At 34.8% G+C, this 20147-nt stretch overlaps 1 protein-coding gene across 17 annotated transcripts in view; it reads right to left on the reverse strand.

Annotated features, from left to right (window-relative positions):
* Positions 1 to 20147, reverse strand: part of trpc5a (transient receptor potential cation channel, subfamily C, member 5a) — a 146338-nt gene that overhangs the window by 98489 nt on the left and 27702 nt on the right. For 10 of the 17 annotated variants that reach the window (NM_001441823.1, NM_001441824.1, NM_001441826.1 and 7 more), the window contains 1 exon segment: positions 397 to 791. In NM_001441823.1, the coding sequence (NP_001428752.1) occupies positions 397 to 783 (387 nt within the window). In that variant the 5' untranslated portion in view covers positions 784 to 791. 17 annotated transcript variants of the gene reach the window in all.

Genomic DNA, 20147 nt, shown 5'->3' on the forward strand with positions numbered 1-20147 from the left:
TGAAGATAACTGGAGTGAAAACTCTGGTTATTTATAATGCTTCCGTAATCATCTAATAGAGCTGATTACAGAGCTAATGAGCTGCTAGCCGTGTTGATCATAAGCATGTGATCCTCTCCAAGTTAGTTTATAAATAAACCACACTAAGTGACATCGCCATCTATGGGCTTAGAATGCATGTATCAACACTTTAGTTGTGAGTTTTTTTATGAATGTGTGTGAAGGAACATTGTTTCACAGCAACCCAAAGAAATTTCTGTTCTGCTTTTAACCCTTTGATGCACTACTATTTTTTCTATATCTATTTTATAGCTTGTGCATCAAAGGGTTAAGTACATCATTATGTAAACATATCCTAAAGCGCAGAAAAACAAAAATCTCAATGCGCAAACCGACCTGTTTCTCTCCACTGGGTTTCCTATGGGACAGCAGTAGCTCCACGGCCCCCACCACTTCTTTGCGGATGGCGTAGAGCAGAGCGTCTCCAGTGTTTACTCCATGATCCAGAAGCAGCTCCATCACCTCCAGGTTTTCGTTCTCAATGGCAATTAATAGTGCACTGCGGCCAAGTGGATCCACACAGTTCGTGTCGATGTTGTAATAGACCTCAGCCTCACGCAGTGCATGCTGGACTCCTGCATAGTCGCCCTTTTCCACAGCCGAAAGGAACGCACGCTCCTCTGGAGAGAGCTCTACCTCCGCCCGGACGATCTGCAGAGGGATTCGGTCCCGGTACGGAGAGTAGCTGCTCTTTTTGTAGTATAGATGTGACATGGGATTCATGATGGATGCTGCTGGAAGAAAAAAAAAAAAGATGCTATAATCATTTGATATATATGATAATAACATTTATAACAGTGAGTCAGCTTACTTAAACCATAGAAATACTGTGCATAAATGACATCTTAGGAATAATTAATGATACACGGAATCTGCATGCACAGAAATCCATAGATTTCTACAGATTTTGAGCTCATCATTGAGTGTTAATTTATTTGTGCAAATGTGTGTAAATTTATATTTATTTATTCAGCTTTTAAATTAATTTCAGAACATAACTAATAAAAATAATATGTTCATTTGAGCATGAACAGTCTTTTAGTGGATATACAGTCATCGGCCACTTTATTAGGCACACCTTACTAGTACCCTGTTGGATCCCATTTTGCCTTTAGAACTGCCTTAATCCTTCGTGGCACAACTCAAGATTTGACATGTTGTGTGTTCAGAGATGCTCTTCTGCAGACCTCACTTGTAACAAGTGATTATTTATTTGTGTTTTGTTATCCCAGAAATTATAACACATCCTCATAATTCAAAAAGTATCATTGAAAATTTTAAACTAAGCCTAAAAAACTTTAATTTTGCATATCAGCAACACAAAACATCTGTTAGTTAATAGGTTCTGTGTTTTGTGATAAGCAAGTGTTTTCCTTTTATTTAAGGTTGTCAATTGCATTATGGGACATTGATCTCTGCTCTGTTGACTTTTGATGTTGAAAATTCAAATCTACAGTTTAACAAAGTGACTTTCATTGACATTTTAGTAGTTTGAAATAATATAATGTATAAGCAATATTATAGAGAGAGAGATAAGTCTGTCAAATAACAGAAAATACTGGCCATTTATTACAAGGTTTTTGTACTGTAATATACAAAACCAATCCAGACAATAAGTCACTTTAAACTAATAAAATATTTAATAAACTTTTTCAAACTTTTTAAGATTAAAAGTTGTTGGAAGAAAGATCATGGTCCCATAATGCAATTCAAAAGCATAAATTAATGGAGAAAAATAAAAACATGAAAACTGCTAATTTACTTATATTTTTTACAGTGTAGTCAGTCAAGTGATTCATGATACTGTCTGCATGAAAGTAAATCCTAATGATAAACACATATCCATACACAGTGTTCATTCAAAAACACTTATTCATTCACCAAACAACTCCAGGGTTGTGTTCCACTCTCTGGGAAATCCCTGTTGTTGTTTTGAAGTGCGCTCCACTTCATGAAGTGGACAAAGGTAGTTTTGACAAGGTAGTTATGATACACACTCCATTTTGACCGATGGAGCTAATTTACCTCCTATTTCAGGACTATACATATACAACACAACTGTAACATCACCGTAGACCATGTTTAACTAATATACCTCCACTCCAAACAGATCAATGTTGAATAAATAACTTAATAAATATTTTACAAATTCCAAGCATACCTACATATATAATTCAATAATGCATCCAACTCAATCGTACATGAAAAAAAATTCTGAGGCATATGGATTCCAAGGCATATTATTTTGGTATATATTTTTGTATGTATGATACATGTGCATACAGTACATATAAAAAATGTACAGTAAAAATAATTATGTCTGAATTAAAAAAAGGCAAAATATATCAGATTTACATAGTGAATGAAGTATATGCAAACTACACATATTCATATTAAATAGAGGGTCATTTTTAATGGTTTGCATAGTTACTATTTATGCCAATGATGCTGATGAATAGCATATTTTGCTGTTTACCACTAGACTATACGTGGCCTTAATGATTTATGGCATAATTGTAACTTTCATGTGCAATGTCTAAGCTTGATGTCAATTGTTTAATTATTTTTAGCTTTGCAAAACAGTTTGTTATGCCACTTGACATTGCTAATTGGTATTTATCACATTATTTTAATGTTATAATTATATGCACCCTGGTTTGCAGGCAAATAGGTTTACTCCTCACTGTTTTGTTGTTTTTGTTGCTATCAAGCTATAGTGGTGTTACCACGACTGGGGTGGAGTGACAGGAGACAACAGGAGGTAAGATCCAATATGCAGTTTTATTCAAAGTCAGGCAAGCAGTGGTCATCAGGTGCAAACGGGTATATGAAGGCAGTCCAGAATCGTCGTCAATATAACAGGCAATAGGTCTAAAGGCAGGCGGCTAAACAGGATAACAAAGGTACAAGGCTGGGATCGAGACACGGAGAAACAAGACAGGGAAACGCGTTGTAATGTTACACAGGGAAAACAAGACTCGGCAAACTGGAAGCGTGAATGAGTGGCTTATGAATGGAATGAAATAAGTCTGTGAACAAGGCTCAGCTGGTGATGCAATCAGGATAGATGAATGAACAGACGTGCGTGTTTGGGAGCAGTGCATGTATGAATGTGTAGTCCTGGGAAAAGCGGAAATGTAGTTTAGAGAGTTCGTGTGAAAACCAGCGATCCTCTGGGAAGCGATCGCTGGTTGGGTGACAAGTGGCTAATGAAGAAAATCAGATGTTTTTTGTATACAAAAGCTTTCTTGCTATTATTCACACTCAAAAAAAAAAAAAAAAAAAAAAAAAAAAATATATATATATATATATATATATATATATATATATATATATATATATATATATATATATTGTTGTTGCTTGTTTCAACTACTTATTTAAAATAAGCTGAAACACAATTTTTGAGATTTTATTGGGACAAGTTAATTGTTTTAAGTTCAATACAATTTATTTTGTGAAAACTAAGTTAACCTAATTTCTTTACATTGTCCCAACACACATTGATTGTGTGGAACTCAGCATTTTTTACAATCTTGCAACATTTTTCACCATTTTTACAGAGCTTTAACACATTTTGATTATCAATACATTACAAAAAAACATAAATGTCCTTCCATTAAGCCTTATGTTACAAATTCTATGTAATATCTACAGTAATTTATTTGGCTTACATTTGGCTTCTTTTTTCTCAAATTTGTGATTTAATCCACAGAAAAAAAATTTGATTTCTGCAAAATTGTTTACAACCACTTAAATTAAAAAAAAATTAGTAAATCCAAGGAATCATCTTTGAATTTTTTTTCCAATGTATGGGGATGAGTTGAATACTTCTCCAAATATTACTATTACGGAAAGCTTTAGAATTCAGAATTCGGTACATACTTTCAGTATTATATTTGCTTGAACTGACCCAATCTAATCCTGTTCATATGACATGAGCCTGCTCCTGAGCAGGTTTGAGCTAGCAGAACTGTTGGTATGACCACAACTCTCAGATGAGTTTTAAAGAACAAAACGATCCTGAATAGTGTTAAATCATCAATAACCAAATCCAACTAACTGAGTAATCCACGTACAAAGAACAGACCCCAGATCTCAATTTTAGGTTACAAGGGATCATTCACCCTAAAACTAGTAATGTGAGCTAACAAAATCAATACGGTTAGCTTTGATTTCATGCGTACTTTAACAATTATTTAGCATTGTATGCATTATATAAACACTGCATGATCTATTATCTGCCATTTACAACTTTTATATCTTTGAGCAGTGGTATGTGTGATAATGCTGAAAGAAATCTGTAAAATCATTCCGAAGCTGGAGAAACCTCTGATTATGCCTTACTAGTGTAATTCCTGTGGGTGTACTTTGCGAAACTTGGCTGTTGGCTACATGTAAACAGTGCTTTAAGGTTAGTTACATCACATCCTTCCCATGGTATTCCTCATATGCGTACATTTTTAGCTGCCCATGACATTAGTTTAAAAACTGGATATAACTGTACAGCCGTGCTTGGTGTAAAAATATGAAACATTAAACATTTATTGCAACAGATCCGCTTGCCTGCTAGGCTGCCATTATGGTAATAAACTTAAAAACCCGTCTCTCATTTATTTATACACACTGAGGGGCGAAATTATTATTGTGTGGTAATCGACGGCATAACACAACACAGATTATGCCTTTAAGGAAACCCAGCACAAATGGCTGCAAATATTTAGTAGCTATTTTGTGCTAGTAATTAAACCAGTGGAATATTCCAGATATGCCAGGCGTTTCAACAGCTCATCTAAACTCTTTCCAAAGTGTAGCGATCCAAAGTGAAAAATATCCCTCTAATTTCAGAATAAATGGAGAGACTTGAGTAATTACTGTGATTGACTCTGTGATGATGTTGTGTCTTGCTTTGATCTTCTTCTCTGACGAAGACGAACAGACACACCAGGTGGTGTCTTCCATATGGTCTCGCTTCAACTGACACCACACACACACGCACACTTATCAGCACACTCAGACTCATTAGCACCCAATTCACACTTTGAGTTGAATTCTATATTATGGGGTCTAATAGATGCAGATCCTGTAATCCACTAACAATAATAACAAGTAATAGGATAACGTCATGGTGGATGCACACTTTTTTTTTTAACTTAAATTTGTCCCTCACACTTTTTCTTTAGACAGCTGTGTTCATGATATGTTCAGGCTTTCTTGGATCACCTACAGTATATCAATGCAGAATTATTTAAAATTGAAAGAGACAAGACGGTCTATATATGAATTCAAGTTTCCATGGCAATCAGTCACTCATGATCTGAGGTGAATACATCCATCGTGGCTACTAAGCAGAAAAGTTAATCAGACACGTAACTAAAGTGCAGCTTATGATGCATTGTTATCTGGTTTTAGTCACTGGAATATAATGCACTATATAAAAAGTACACAACCAGATTTCTGTCAGTAAGTGCCATTTTATAGTAGATAATTTGCCATTTTATTTTGATTTTGAATAACTGTGACCCTCTTTGATGCGTTTAGACTTTAATTTTGAATTTGCTCATTAAAAATATCATCATACACTCCCAGAAATAAAGGTACGCGAGCGGTCACAGGGCTGGAACCTTTTCAAAAGGTACAAATTTGTACCCAAAAGGTCCATATTAATACCTCAAGGGTACATATTGGTACCTAAAAAGTACAAAAGTGTTCTTCTTAAAATTTTTAGGTACTAATATAGTACCAAAATGGACCCTTTAAGTACAAATGTGCCACCCCAGTGACAGCTCGCATACCTTTATTTCTGAGAGTGTAGAAATTTACATTAGATGTCGCCTACTCTGTTGTTGTCTGTTGGAAGGAATGCGTCAGTAGAGCTGCCATTTTAGTACAGGGTAGCGCTCCTTTGAAATGAACGTGGGACCAAGGTGCAGTGGAGGACTGGCCATCCGGAGCCATAGATATAAACATACAGTATATACATATATCGATGATTGTGAGTTTTCCCTGTGGTCAGTATGCAAATATTTGTTTAAATTACGAATATAATAATTTTACATCACTTTTGTATATTGATGGATAAGTGACTGCATGGGAATAGCTGACAAGGTGTGTTTGTTTGCATCAAAATGTAAGTGTGTCAAATTTAATCTAATCCATGTCCTGAATCACACACCCTCTCCCGCTTTCACTTCTAATTCTAACAGAGGAAGCGATTTGTTTGTGAATGAATCTCCGTTATGAATGACTCGTGTGAGCCATTGATATCCCCGCATCTCAGTGTGCATGTCCACTTTTCTAATTTAAATGGTGTATAACATTTTTAATGTTTCAGAGGAAAACTTGTAGGTTCTAAATCCTGCTATTTACATTATCGTTGCTAAATTTTGGTTAAATAACTACTGTAAAAATAAATATACAGTTGAATAAATACACGAATATTGTTATTTTTATTTTAAATTAGTTTATGAATAAATTATCTATTCATTCTGCTCTTCTCTTCAAAGGACACACAATAGTGCACAATAGTACAATTATTTACATTAGGGTGTTATTATGAACTACTACTACTGATAATGCAACATTTTATGGTAAACATCTGATATACCAATAGAAAACACAGAATGCCTATTTCTTCTTTCCTCTTTTCTGTTTATAATCATAAAATATATATGCAAAAACGTATGATTAAAAATAAAAATCTTTGAGAAAAAAAATCCACCACCTCACTTTTGAAATGATGTCTACACCCCTGACTATCGTGAATGACATATTATAGATCCCATGACATCTATCGTATGTCTCCCAGCATGCACAGGACATCAACATGACATCAGATTGACGTTGCACCCCAACATGGAGGTGACGTTACATTTTGATTGGACATGAAAATCAGGTTGACGTCAGAACCTAATGTCAATATCCAACATCTAACATAAAAAATCAACCAAATATCAACGTCTAATGATTTTACAGCTTGACGTTGTGTGGACGTTACCACTATGACGTCTATAAGATGTTGGATTTTGGTTGCCACACCCGACGAATAAATGTCAGTATTTGATGTCAATATGATGTTGGTTTAAGATGTTGCCTCGACGTTGGATTTTGGCCACTTTCCAACACATTCTAAAATCAACCATAGGACATCAAAATAACTTTGTCCATAGACGCTGGCTAGAAATTTAATTTTGACATAATAATGTAAATCTAACCTAATAGTAACGTGTTATGATGTTTTGTGCTACACATAAATAGTTTAGTTTAGTTTAGTTTAAACTTTATTGTCCGTTCTGCTTGACACAGAAAGGAAATTTTTCTTCAACACTGGATTTATGACAACAATTACAAACATACAACAACGACACAATAACACTTATCAACACAACAAAAGTTAAAAGTTTAAAAACCAAATTAGCCCCATGCACAATACTGCAAATCATACGTGGTAACCACATCATTCACTACAAACATTGATCCGGTTTAGAACAACAACTGCCATTGGGATAAATTTAACTCCATTAATTTGCATCCTTTCAGCTTGTCAGTTTCAGTGTTTACAGTAATATCCATAGATGGTTGCATTTGAAGCCGTTCAAAACAATGAATCTCCCATTCCAGCACATCCCAAAGGTCTACTGGGTTGAGATCTGGATCTGTAAAGACTATTTGAGTCATCAATATCAGATTCACTATCATGTTCAAGAAACCAGTTTGAGATGATTTAAGTACTTGTACTTGTTACAAGCTGCGGCCATAAAAAGAGAAGAACATGGTCAGCGACATGCAACACTGGTAGACTGTGATGTTGTAAACGATGCTCAAATCCTCAAAGCAGAACAAAGTGAACCAAAGAAAATCTCCTGAAATGTTCATACGAGGCAGGATAGATCAATACTTGGATGTTGTTTCTGTTTCTACCATCCAAACACTGCAGCAGAAACCAGTCAACCTTCACCAGTCTAGAATTATCCAATTTTGGTGAGTCTGTGTGTGAACTGTTGTAACTTATCTGCTTCAATGTGCGTTCAGAGATGACTTTCTGCAGACCTCTGTTGTAGATAAGATGTTATAAAGGTTACTGTTGCATTTCTATCTGAACCAGTGTCATTCGCCTCTGACCTCTGGCAGCAACAAAGCATTTTCCACCGCAGAAATGATGATCACTGGAAATGTTAAACCATTTTCTGTAAATCCTACAGATGGCTGTGTGAGAAAATCCCAGCAGATCAGCAGTTTCTGATTTACAAAGATCAACTTGTCTTCCACCAACAACCATGGTTTAAAGTCTCTTAAAATCACCTTTTCTTCCTCATTCTGATACTTAGTTTGAACTTCAGCAGATTACATCTACATGCCTACATTACAATAATACAGTTGTGCTCAAAAGTTTACATACACCTTGAAGAATTTGTTAAAATGTGAATAAACTGAACAAAATAAGAGAGATCATACAAAATGCATGTTAAGTTTTATTTAGTACCACCCAGAGTAAGATATTTGACATAAAATAGGTTTACACATAATTCACTACACAAAAATCTGGCTGAAATTACTAAAATAACCCCCTGCACAAGTTTACATAGCCTTGGTTTTCAATACTGTGTTGGGTTTCCTGATGATCTCTGAGTGTTTTTTCAGTCTCTTGTTTGTTCTGAACAGTTAAACTGACTGCTGTTCTTCAGAAAAAACCTCAATCTCCTGCAAATCCTGAAATTTTTCAGCATCTTATGCAGATTTGAACCCTTTCCAGCAGTGACTGTATGATTGTGAAATCTCTTCTATCTTCACACTGAGGGTGATTAAGGGACTCAAACACAACTGTTAAAAATGTTTTAAGCCCTCACTGATGCTACAAAAGAAAACACAAGGCATTAAGGCGTGGGGGGGGGGGGGGTGGTATTTTAACAGTTTCAGCTAGATTTTTTGTATAGTGAACTATATGTAAACATATTATATTTAAAATATCTTACACGAGAGGGTACTAAATTAAAAATAACATCCGTTTTATATGATCTCTCTAATTTTGTTTAAATTCTTCGCATTTAAATAAATTCTTCAAGGGGTGTGTAAACTTTTGAGCACAACTGTATGCGATTATATCTGATAACAAGCAGTTGAAGCAGTAAGCTCATTTTCAGATCTGCCTACACTGTACATCGGTTTGTGTTTGGACAACATGAAGGAATTAAATGAACTTATTAGTTTTTACAAATTTAAGTGGATTAAACATAAAACAATTATGTGCCCCCCCCACCCCCACCCCCACCCCCTATATAAAAAAATCTCAAGAATAGTGTTGTTTAGCTCGTTTTAATTAATTAGTTTGAATTTAATCTTCTGAGTGAAAATCCATTAACTTTTTCAATAATTTGTGCTCATAAGAAAATATCTGTTTTACCAATACTTGTCTGATTGTTAAGCATTTTTTCCTTAATCATATTTGAAAATATTGTCTTCACACATATATTGGATCTTTAAGAACTGTGTGCCATCAAATATTGCTTTTATATTCTATACCAATATAAAACGTTATTAAAAATCTGATAGCATGCTAATTACTTTGGACTTGTTACAATATGCTATTGTAATTACAATGATTGTTGTTTTGTACTTTCCAGACAAGCTATATTTAATCCAGTGTCATATTTATTCACTGCTTAGACGTTTAAACAATACATAAACCTTTTAAAACTCTAATTAAATTAAAAGACCACATTTGTCGAGTTCATTGATTTTCCTGTAACTTGCGTTGTCCATTTGAAAACATTAGACTTTCACTAAATGCAATCAATTCCTAATATGAGTACTGCTGTTCTTCTAAATGAAAACATAGTTTATTTGTAATCAGGAGATGAAATTTAGCATGAAGGAAAACTCATTTTTGTGCACTGTAAAACATGAGTTCTGCATTTAAGTTATCAGGCACATAAACATGCTTATAATCTGTATCCGTTTTATAAAATTACTTATTATTGGTTGCTTCTGTTGTATTGTACATATAAAATATTTATACTTTTTTTTACACACATTTATATTTATTTGTAAATATTTATACACATAAAATTTTAAACAGAGCTTTTGTCTTGTTTTAGTCCAGATGTGTAAATATTCTTAAATCAAGAAACACTTTCTAGGTAAGCAAAAACTATTGTCTTTTTTAGAGATTTTAAGTCAAAATTCAAGAAAAAACAAGTTAAATAATATGTTAATGGGGTAAGCAAAATAATCGCGTTTTCTCTATGAAATAAGATTATTTACTTACCCCATTTGTAGATTATTTTGCTTGTTTCAGGAAAAAACCCACTTAATTTTGACTAATTATTTCTGAAAACAAGACAATATGTTTTACCTGTCTAGAAAACGCTTCATGATATAAGAATGTTTATATTTTTGGACTAGAAACAAGACAAAAGATTCCCAGTAATCATTTGACCAAACAACAATATAACTTGTGTTGCTCGTTTGATGACATTATACTTTCACTTTATGTAATCAATTGCTAATATAAGTACTGCTGTTCTTCTAAATGAAAACATATTAAATTTGTAATTAGGAGATTAATTTTAATATGAACGAACACTCATTTTTAAACACCGAAAAACATGAAACAAACATCAGTTCTGCATATAAGTTATCAGGCACATAAACATGCAAATAATCTGTATCTGTTTTAAAATATTAATTTTATATTATTGGCTTCTTCTGCTATATTACACATATAAAATATTTGTACACAATTTTTATATTTATAAATATTTATAAAACACAAAATACAATATCTATATTTATACACCGCAAAAATGTTTATTTATTTATTTCTTTATTTATTAGAGTTTTGTCTTGTTTTTATCCAAATCCGTAAATATTCCTAAATAAAGAAGCATTTTCTTGACAAGCAAAAATTATTGTTTATTTTTCTCAGAATTAATTTGTCAAATGGAAGTGAGTTTTTCCTTAAAACAAGCTAAACATTCTGCCCATGGGGTAAGCAAAACAATCGTGTTTTCTCTTTTTGCTAAGATTATTTTGCTTGTCTCAGCAGGGTGTTTTCACATCTCTAGTTTGAAAAAAAATGTCAGGAAAGTGGGTGAGTCCAGCTTTGTTTTGGTGGGATCATCCAACAGCGAAAGAAGAAAGGGTTTGCATAAAAAGGGGAGTTTCTGTTCGAGCATGCGCTGATTTTCATAGAAGCAAAGCAACACACAGACACAAGGAAAAAAACGGTGACTATGTTTGCCGTGAAGTAGCTTCTAAATTTTTGTGAAATATATATAGAAATATATCCTAAAGTGTCCTAATAGTGTTTTTAGCAACATGGGACACACATGACTGTCATGTCTGTTTTGTGACCCCCTTAAGGAAAAACACACTTAATTTTGACTTTAAAAAAAACAAGATAACACTTTTTTACTCGTCTAGAAACGTTTTGAAATATTTGGATTAAAAGCAAAACAAAAACTCCAAGGCTGCTTCTCAATATGCAATCTTCAGCATTCTTCGGGCGTCCTTGTGTTCTTGTGTAACGTCATCATCAACCATCAAAGTTTAGTTCCAAAACTCAAGACCGAAAGAACTGAGGACGCATGAAAGTTCCCATATGCAATTTTGATATCGAGGATGCATCGATGCAGATTAGAGAACAAAACTTGCTTGAGAAGTCCCAAAAGTCATTGCAGCTGAATAAAGGAGGTGGGAAGCACAGCATTCTACACTGAAAAAAAATTGTTCAAAGATGATTCCTTGGATTTACTCAATTTTTTTACATTAAGTAGTTGTAAACAATTTATTCGTGTTGAATTTAAACAAACAAATTTAGTTGAACAATATTAAACTTAATTTGTTTGTTTAAATTCAACACAAATAAATTGTTTGCAACAGTTCTGCATGCAACACTTTTTTCAGTGTATTCTGTTCTATAATATTCTATTCATGTTCAGAGATACACCTTATTTAAGGAGTTTCCCGAAATGAAACACTAAATATAAATATTACCATGAAATTCTTAAGAAAGGCATAAACACATGAAGGTGTTTATTTGCTGAAAATCCTATTAAAATCTGTTTTATTTGTATATTGTGCAAAGTATATCTGTAAGGTTTTTGTGCATGTTATATATAACGAAAAGAAGAAAACAATTAATTGTTGTATGAATGCTGTAATGTTTAAATAATTCTCCTTTAAAAATACTTGAAGGTCATGTGACCATCAGGAAGAACACAGCATCTCATTTCTCAGAGGACGTGCTCTGTGGTCTCGCGGTTCCCCGAATTCGTTCTTCCGAGGTAACCTGGCAAGAACAGTCTTCACAAGAACACAAGTCCCTTCAAAAGCATTTTTTGGCAAGAAAGGAAGTCTGTGGTTCCCAGCGATCATTTTACCAAACAACACACTGCAGCTTCATCACTCAATCGGAGTTCTTTTTCCTCATCCTCTCTAAATATCCACACGATGTTAATCTGATGCTGGTGAACACATCAGTGCACTTGCCCCCACTGCAGCTGCTACACCCACACAGCTTTCTGCTCCTTAATGCTAATTTTTAGATACTGGATAGGAACACGGTTCAGGCAAACCTTTACAGGATCACTGCTGTTCTCAAAATGGATCCTGATTACTTTAGAAAAAAATAAACTAAACCATCGTGCTAGAATGTTTGCAGTTCTTTGGCCTGAAAAGTAAAGATTTTAGAGATTGTGTAGGGCTTTTGCGTGCGTGTGGATTTCCTCACTGAATATGTTCCTGCAGACCCTAAATAAAAAGCTTGACAGTCAAGAATAGAGCCTTTTAGCTGCATTTATAAACTGCTTACTAATGTCTATTAATATAGAGTTAATGCTTGACAGATAATGAATTCACTGTATGCTAATGCTTAAATTATACATAGTGTGTACTGTGTAGTTATTATAACGCGTTACAGAAAAATCTAGCAGTATAGACTTTTTTTTTCAACGTGTTTATTTTTTTTAAAATGACGAGTTTAACATTGTTAAATGTGTATTTATTATGTAGAAAAATACATGAATAATCAAAACGTATTTTTGTTTACTTTTGGTCCAATTTAATTGAGTATAACTCCTGAACAACCTAATGTGTTTCTGTCATAAAACCTTGAGTTTCATGCCTATTAATAAATATTGTCCACTCACACTTTCTCTTTCTCACTATAAAACCCAAAAAGTGAAGGTAACTCAAACCGTTTGAGTAAACTAATTACAACAAACTATTTAAGTTCAGAAACTAATTCTAATGAGTACTGTGAAATTAATCCGTTTGAGTAAACAAAGCAATTTGAGCACAGTAAAACCCAATAAATGAAGAGAACTCAAACCAACTGAGTACTGTAAAACCCAATAAGTTAAAGCAACTCAAAATGTTTACAGAAACTGATCGCTACAAACTATTTGAGTTAAAAACCTAATCTATATGAGTACTGTAAACTTACTCCATTTAAGTTGAAGTAATGAGGAGTTTAATTCACTCATCACCTTCAAAACTCAAAACAAGAGTTTAAAACTCTTTTTAAATGAGTAGAATAAACTTTCAGTCAATTTTGAGCTATCTACACTTATTTCATTTGATAAATTTGACTGTTGCGTTTTACCGTGTGTAAATAGAGTTTATGTAAATGAAAGATTATGTAAAGGGATTTATTGCTGTTATTTTCATGAGAATTGTTGAATTGTTTTTAGTTTTCTTGTCCTGATTAGGGAATTTAATTTTAAAAATTGCTGTAAAATGTCTAACAACTGTTGTGAAATAAACATCTATTTGCAATATATTCATTCATGTATTTACTTTTTGGCTTAGTCCCTTTATTAATCTTGGGTCGCCACAGCGGAATGAACCGCCAACTTTTATGCAGTGGATGCCCTTCCAGCTGCAACCCATCACTGGGAAACACTCATACACTAATTTACACATACTGTATACACTACGGACAATTCATCTGTACCGCATGTCTTTGGACTTGTGGGGTAAACCGGAGCACCCAGAGGAAACCCACGCCAACACGGGGAGAACATGCAAACTCCACACAGAAATGCCAACTGACTTATATATTTTTATATATAAAAATTTAGAGAGATAGTTAGTGATTGGATGGGTTTGGACACAATTGGGTAACATTACTTCGACAACTTTAAACTTAAGACCAGTTTAAAATGATTTAATATTTCATTGAAATTTAAGACATCAAGACCTCGCATACATCCTGTTTTAAGATCGTTGATGTACCACATTATATATGTAATGTTCAGTAAGTCATCACATGAAAAAGTATTGAATTATTGGAATGAAGAAGTATTATTCAAAGCTTTATAAATGATTAAAGCTTTAATAATGCACAAAAACACTAAATGTCAACACTGAATGAAAAAGGTATTATTCTTATTATTGATAACACTTTATTTTGATGGTCCATTTGAGTATTAGTAGACTGTCTGCTTTATATCTGTTGATTCTGCTCCTTCAACAGACATTTAACTGACTAAGTTTGCAAGTACATGTCAACTTACACAAACCCTAAAACCAACCTAACAGTCTTCTTATAATCTAGTGGGTATTAGTTGGCATGTAAACTAAACTAAAATTCAACCAATGGATCATCAAAATAAAGTGTGACCACATTATCATAGCTTTCTATATGATTTAAGCCCTAAAATGCACAATAAGTACTTTGAATCTGATATGCAAACCCTTAAGTCAGCAAATGTATATTTTTGGGTATAGACCTTCATTTCTGCATTCTTTTACTTTCATGCCGCATAATGATTTCAAACAATGACCCTAACCATATACTTTGCTGTTTCTAACCTTATTGAGAGGATAAAGGAAAGGCATGCAGCCCCAGTGACTCCACTACAAAGCACCACTCTGACCGAGCAATTATCTCTGCGGTCTAATCGCAGATGGCTTAATTGTGTAATTAATCTGTGGTTGTCGGTCCTCTAAGGGCTGCTTATCTCTGAGGAATATCATTAGAGTATAAGCCGGGCCAAACATTAGCTGATAAATTTGACGTAAACTAAGTGTGCAGGACAATCCCCAGTGATCCATCTGAAGGGTCGACTGAGAGCCACCCCGGAGGCTTCTTCACTGCCATCTAGCCAAACTGTTGATTTATTTACTAAAATAATACACTTTAAAGTGAAGAGATCTAAATCATAGAGCAACCTGCAATTTCAGGTCACTGCTTGGTCTCACTTAAAGTTATCCTAAGATGAGTTTTTAACTGCTGTAACGTTCAGAATTTTTTGTCATAATCTTTCATAGAAATCTGAAAATATATGCAAGTTACAAGTTCATATTTGGATTTCACACAAATAAAATATAACATACATGCACTGTACAGACTTTAGGGCGTAAAAATCTTGATAGTTCTGTGGGTCTCGTCTATCAAATCTGATCTTTAATTTGTATTCTACGGGATTCAAGTCAGGTGATTGGCTGGGCCATTCTACAGCTTGATTTTCTTTCTCTAAAAGCATTTGAGAGTTTCGTTGACTGTGTTTTGGATCGTTGTCTTGCTGAAATGTCCACCCTGCTTTCATCTTCATCATCCTGCTAATGTAGATGTTGTACTGAAGCAGCTAATTTTCATTTACAATGAGGAAGAGCAGAGGGTTACTGATGAACTTCTGAGAGATTTCAGCTGCTGTCTGGGCTTTCACAGCATTTCTGCACCTCCCTTTCTTCATGTGTTCAATACTTTTTCCCTGTATCATTTAATTGTATTTCACATAACTTCATTTGTAAAAAAAAATTAGATTTGTTTTCTTTGCATATATGAATTTATTTGGTTGATACCAACATAGCTGTCAAGTAAACGGCACATTTAGAAATAGGATTTGAGAAAAATGATGACGTGTTCAATACTTATTTTCCCCGCTGTATGTTCAAAAATATTTTAATACTATATTGAATTACCAATATGTCTGTACATACAGTATGTACATATTTTTAATTCCAATAGTTGAACAAAATAAATATAAAAAAGGGCATTTCTGCAATATTTCGAAATGTACGATGGATATATGACTTACATTTTATATTCTGCATGCAAAATCAAGATATGATCTTATTTGTCACTCATGTAATTTGCATATAGTGCCATATATCACATTTCTACACTCACTGGCCACTTTATTAGGTACACCTGTCCAACTTCTAACGCAAATTTCTAGTCAGCCAATCACATGATAGCAACTCAATGCATTTGGACATGTAGACATGATCAAGATGATCTGCTGTGGTTCAAATCGAGCTTTAGAATAGGGAAGAAATGTGATTTAAGTGACTGAGTCTGTTATGGTTGTTGGTGCAAGACGGGCTGGTCTCAGTATTTCAGAAACTGCTGATCTACTGGGATTTTCATGCACAACCATCTCTAGGGTTTACAGAGAATGGTCTGAATAGAGAAAAAATATCCAGTGAGAAACAGTTCTGTGGGCACAAATGCCTTGTTGAAGCCAGAGGTCAGAGGAGAATGGCCAGACTGGTTTAAGCTGATAGAAAGGCAACAGTAACTCAAATAACCACTTGTTACAACTGAGGTATGCATCTCTGTACGCACAACATGTTAAACCTTGAGGCGGATGGGGTACAGCAGTAGAAGAAAACCACACCGGTGCCACCCCTGTCAGCTAAGAACAGGAAAATGAGGTTACAGTTCACACAGGCTCACTTTGGGCCCATTAGTACCAATTGAACTCCATGTCAATGCCACAGCCTACCTGAGTATTGTTGCTGACCATGTCCCTCCCATTATGACCACAGTGTACCCATCTTCTGATTGCTACTTCAAACAGCATAACGAGCCATGTCATAAAGCACAAATCATCTCAGACTGGTTTCTTAAACATGACAATGAGGTCACTGTACTCAAATGGCCTCCACAGTCCCCAGATATCATGCCAATAGAGCACCTTTGGGATGTGGTGGAATGGGAGATTTGCATCATGGATGTGCAGCTGACAAATCTGCAGCAACTGCAATATAGACTGAGGAATATTTACAGTAGCTTGTTGAATCTATGCCAGGAAGAATTATAAAGGGGGGGATAAAGGGAGTCCAACCATGTACTAGTAAGGTGTACCTAATAAAGTGGCCGGTGAGTGTATGTTTGTGCTTTAATCCTTGTCATTCTTTTTTTATCACTGTGTTTAATACTAAATAAAGATTTAATTAAAAAAGAACATCTCCACGTTGCAGCCAGGATTAAAATCCCATCAAATTTTGAATGAATATTTCTGGGGAAGTCATCATTAAATAATTGTCTACTTTCTATCAGTTCTACCTTTTTTACAGAACCATAATGTGCAAAACTAAAAACGAACCAAAAAGCATGAACAATATTAATTATTAAAAACTGATCTGCAGAATGTTCATTTTCAAATGACAATACATTTTTAAGCAAATACATTTTTAATGAAAATAAACTGATGATATAAAAAGTATCATTTAAAAAATGAAGCTAAACAGCAACATTTCCACTACCAGTGTTTAAACCCCACTGATTCCCTCTTGCTGAAGCTGCTTTTGTTTTCCCTGTTTTTAACCGCAGTCAAGAACAAAACACGAGTAAAAAAAGAAACACACTGTGCTCTGAGGGGAAATAACTTTAACTTGTACGATCGATGGAAAGCAGCTGACGAGGTCCAAACGGGCACACTGATTAAATCAATACATCGACGAGTATTTTCCAGATTGAATCAGACAGAGGGTATAGATCTCTGAAGAGAAAACCTCGGGAGAGTCAAGCGCAGATGCTTATGAGAACTCGTTTGGGCTTGTCTGGTCCTTTGAGATGAGTAAATTAATTTAAAAATGGCCCTGACGCAGCACAGTTGTGTCTTCGGACAGTTTGCTTGATTTATGGGAAGCAGGGAGATTAGCACACATAGCAGAGAGTCTTAGCTAAAGGAAAACAGGCTGGCGTGGATGGCATGAAACTGCGTAGACATTTACGGGTATTAGAGGCATCAGTAATTTAAGCGCACCATCTCAGAGGCTACAAACAACAGCCGCGTGTGAAGGATGCCACGTTTACGCCACTGTAATGCAGTTAAACTCTTTGCTGTGTGTGTGTGTGTGTGTGTGTGTCAGTCTAAACTCTTCTGCAAAGAGATGAATATGAAACTGTACAATTTTGCAAACTGTTCCATCTTATGAGCCCTAATGTTTCCCTCTGTCTGTCTGTCAGTTTGTCTATCTATTGATGTTCTAGCCATCCTTCCATCTTTCATTTCCATCATTGTATCACTCCATCTTTTTCTTATTGTCTATCATTCTACATTTTTGTTGTTCAATTTTTCTCTTTTTGTTTAATTGTATCCATCCATCCATCCATCCATCCATCCATCCATCCATCTATCGTGGTTCTAGCCATCTTTCCATCTTATGTTGTTCCATTTTTCTGTTTAATTTTTTCATTTTGTTTTCTATCCATCCATCTATCTATCTATCTATCTATCTATCTATCTATCTATCTATCTATCTATCTATCTATCTATCTATCTATCATAGTTTTAGCCATCTTTCCATCTTTTTGTTGTTCCATTTTTCCATTTTGTTTTCCATCCATCTATCCATCCAGCTTTGTTCTAGACATCCTTCTATCTTTTTATTGTTCCATTTTGCTTTGTTTAATTTTATCACTTTGTTCTCCATCCATCCATCCATCCATCCATCCATCCATCCATCCATCCATCCATCCATCCATCCATCCATCCATCCATCCATCCATCCATCCATCTATCTATCTATCTATCTATCTAGCTATCTATCTATCTATCTATCTATCTATCTATCTATCTATCTATCTATCTATCTATCTATTATAGTTCTAGCCATCTTTCCATCTTTTTGTTGTTCCATTTTTCCATTTTGTTTTCCATCCATCCATCCATCTATCTATTCATCATTGTTCTAGCCATTCTTCCATCTTTGTTGTTCTGATCTTTTGGTCCTTTCCATCACTCTTTCCTCATCTTTTTGCAGTTGTTATATCTGTCATTCTATGAATCTGATTTTTCTCTTTCTGTTTAAATTTTATCTCAATTCTATCGGTTGTTCTTTTTTGTCATTCAATTTATTCTTCAGATAATCAATCTGTTTTATTTGTATACAGATATATTCATCTTTTTGCCATTCTACCTGTTATTCCATGTTTTGTTGTTGTTTAGTCTATCTGTTGTTCTGTATAACATTCACTTTTCATCTTTTTTCCTTAGTCATTCTATCTGTCGTTCCATCTTCATTTGATCATTCTGTCTGTTGTTCTATCCTTCCATCTGCCATTCTGTTTATCTTTTTGTTGATCTCTCACTCAAACCATTTGTCTTTCAATATTGTTTCCTAGTTGTCCAACTTTGTTTTTTTGTTCTCTCTCCCTAACACAAATTTATAATCAGCTAATCTCATGGCAGCAACTCAATGCATTTAAGCATGTATACATAGTCAAGACGATCTACTGCAGTTCAAACCAAGCATCAGAATGAGGAAAAAAAGTGATTTAAGTGACTTTGAATGTGCAATGGTTGTTGGTGCCAGACGGGCCGTTCTGAGTATTTCAGAAACAGCTGATCTACTCAGATTTTCACACACAACCATCTCTAGGGATTACAGAGAATGGTCTGATAAGGAGAAAATATCCAGTGAGTGGAGGTTCTGTGGGCGCAAATGCCTTTGATGCCAGAGGTCAGAGGAGAATGGCCAAACTGGTTCAGGCAGATAGAAAAGAAACAGTAACTCAAATAACCACTCGTAACAACCGAGGTCTGCAGAAGAGCATCTCTAAACACACAACATGAACAACCTTGAGGCGGATGGGCTACAGAAGCAGAAGACCACACCGGGTGCCACTCCTGTCAGCTACAATTCGCACAGGCTCACCAAAATTGAATAGAACATTGAAAAAAACGTAGCCTGGTCTGATGAGTCTCGATTTCTGCTGCGACATTCAGATGGTAGGGTCAGAATTTGGCTTCAACAACATGAAAGCATGAATCCATCCTGCCTTGTATCAACGCTTCAGGCTGCTGGTGTAACGGTCTGGGGGATATTTTCTTGGTACACTTTGGGTCCAT

Source organism: Danio rerio, chromosome 1 (assembly GCF_052040795.2).
Source record: "Danio rerio strain M-AB ecotype USA chromosome 1, GRCz13ab, whole genome shotgun sequence".
NCBI classification, from domain to species: domain Eukaryota; kingdom Metazoa; phylum Chordata; class Actinopteri; order Cypriniformes; family Danionidae; genus Danio; species Danio rerio.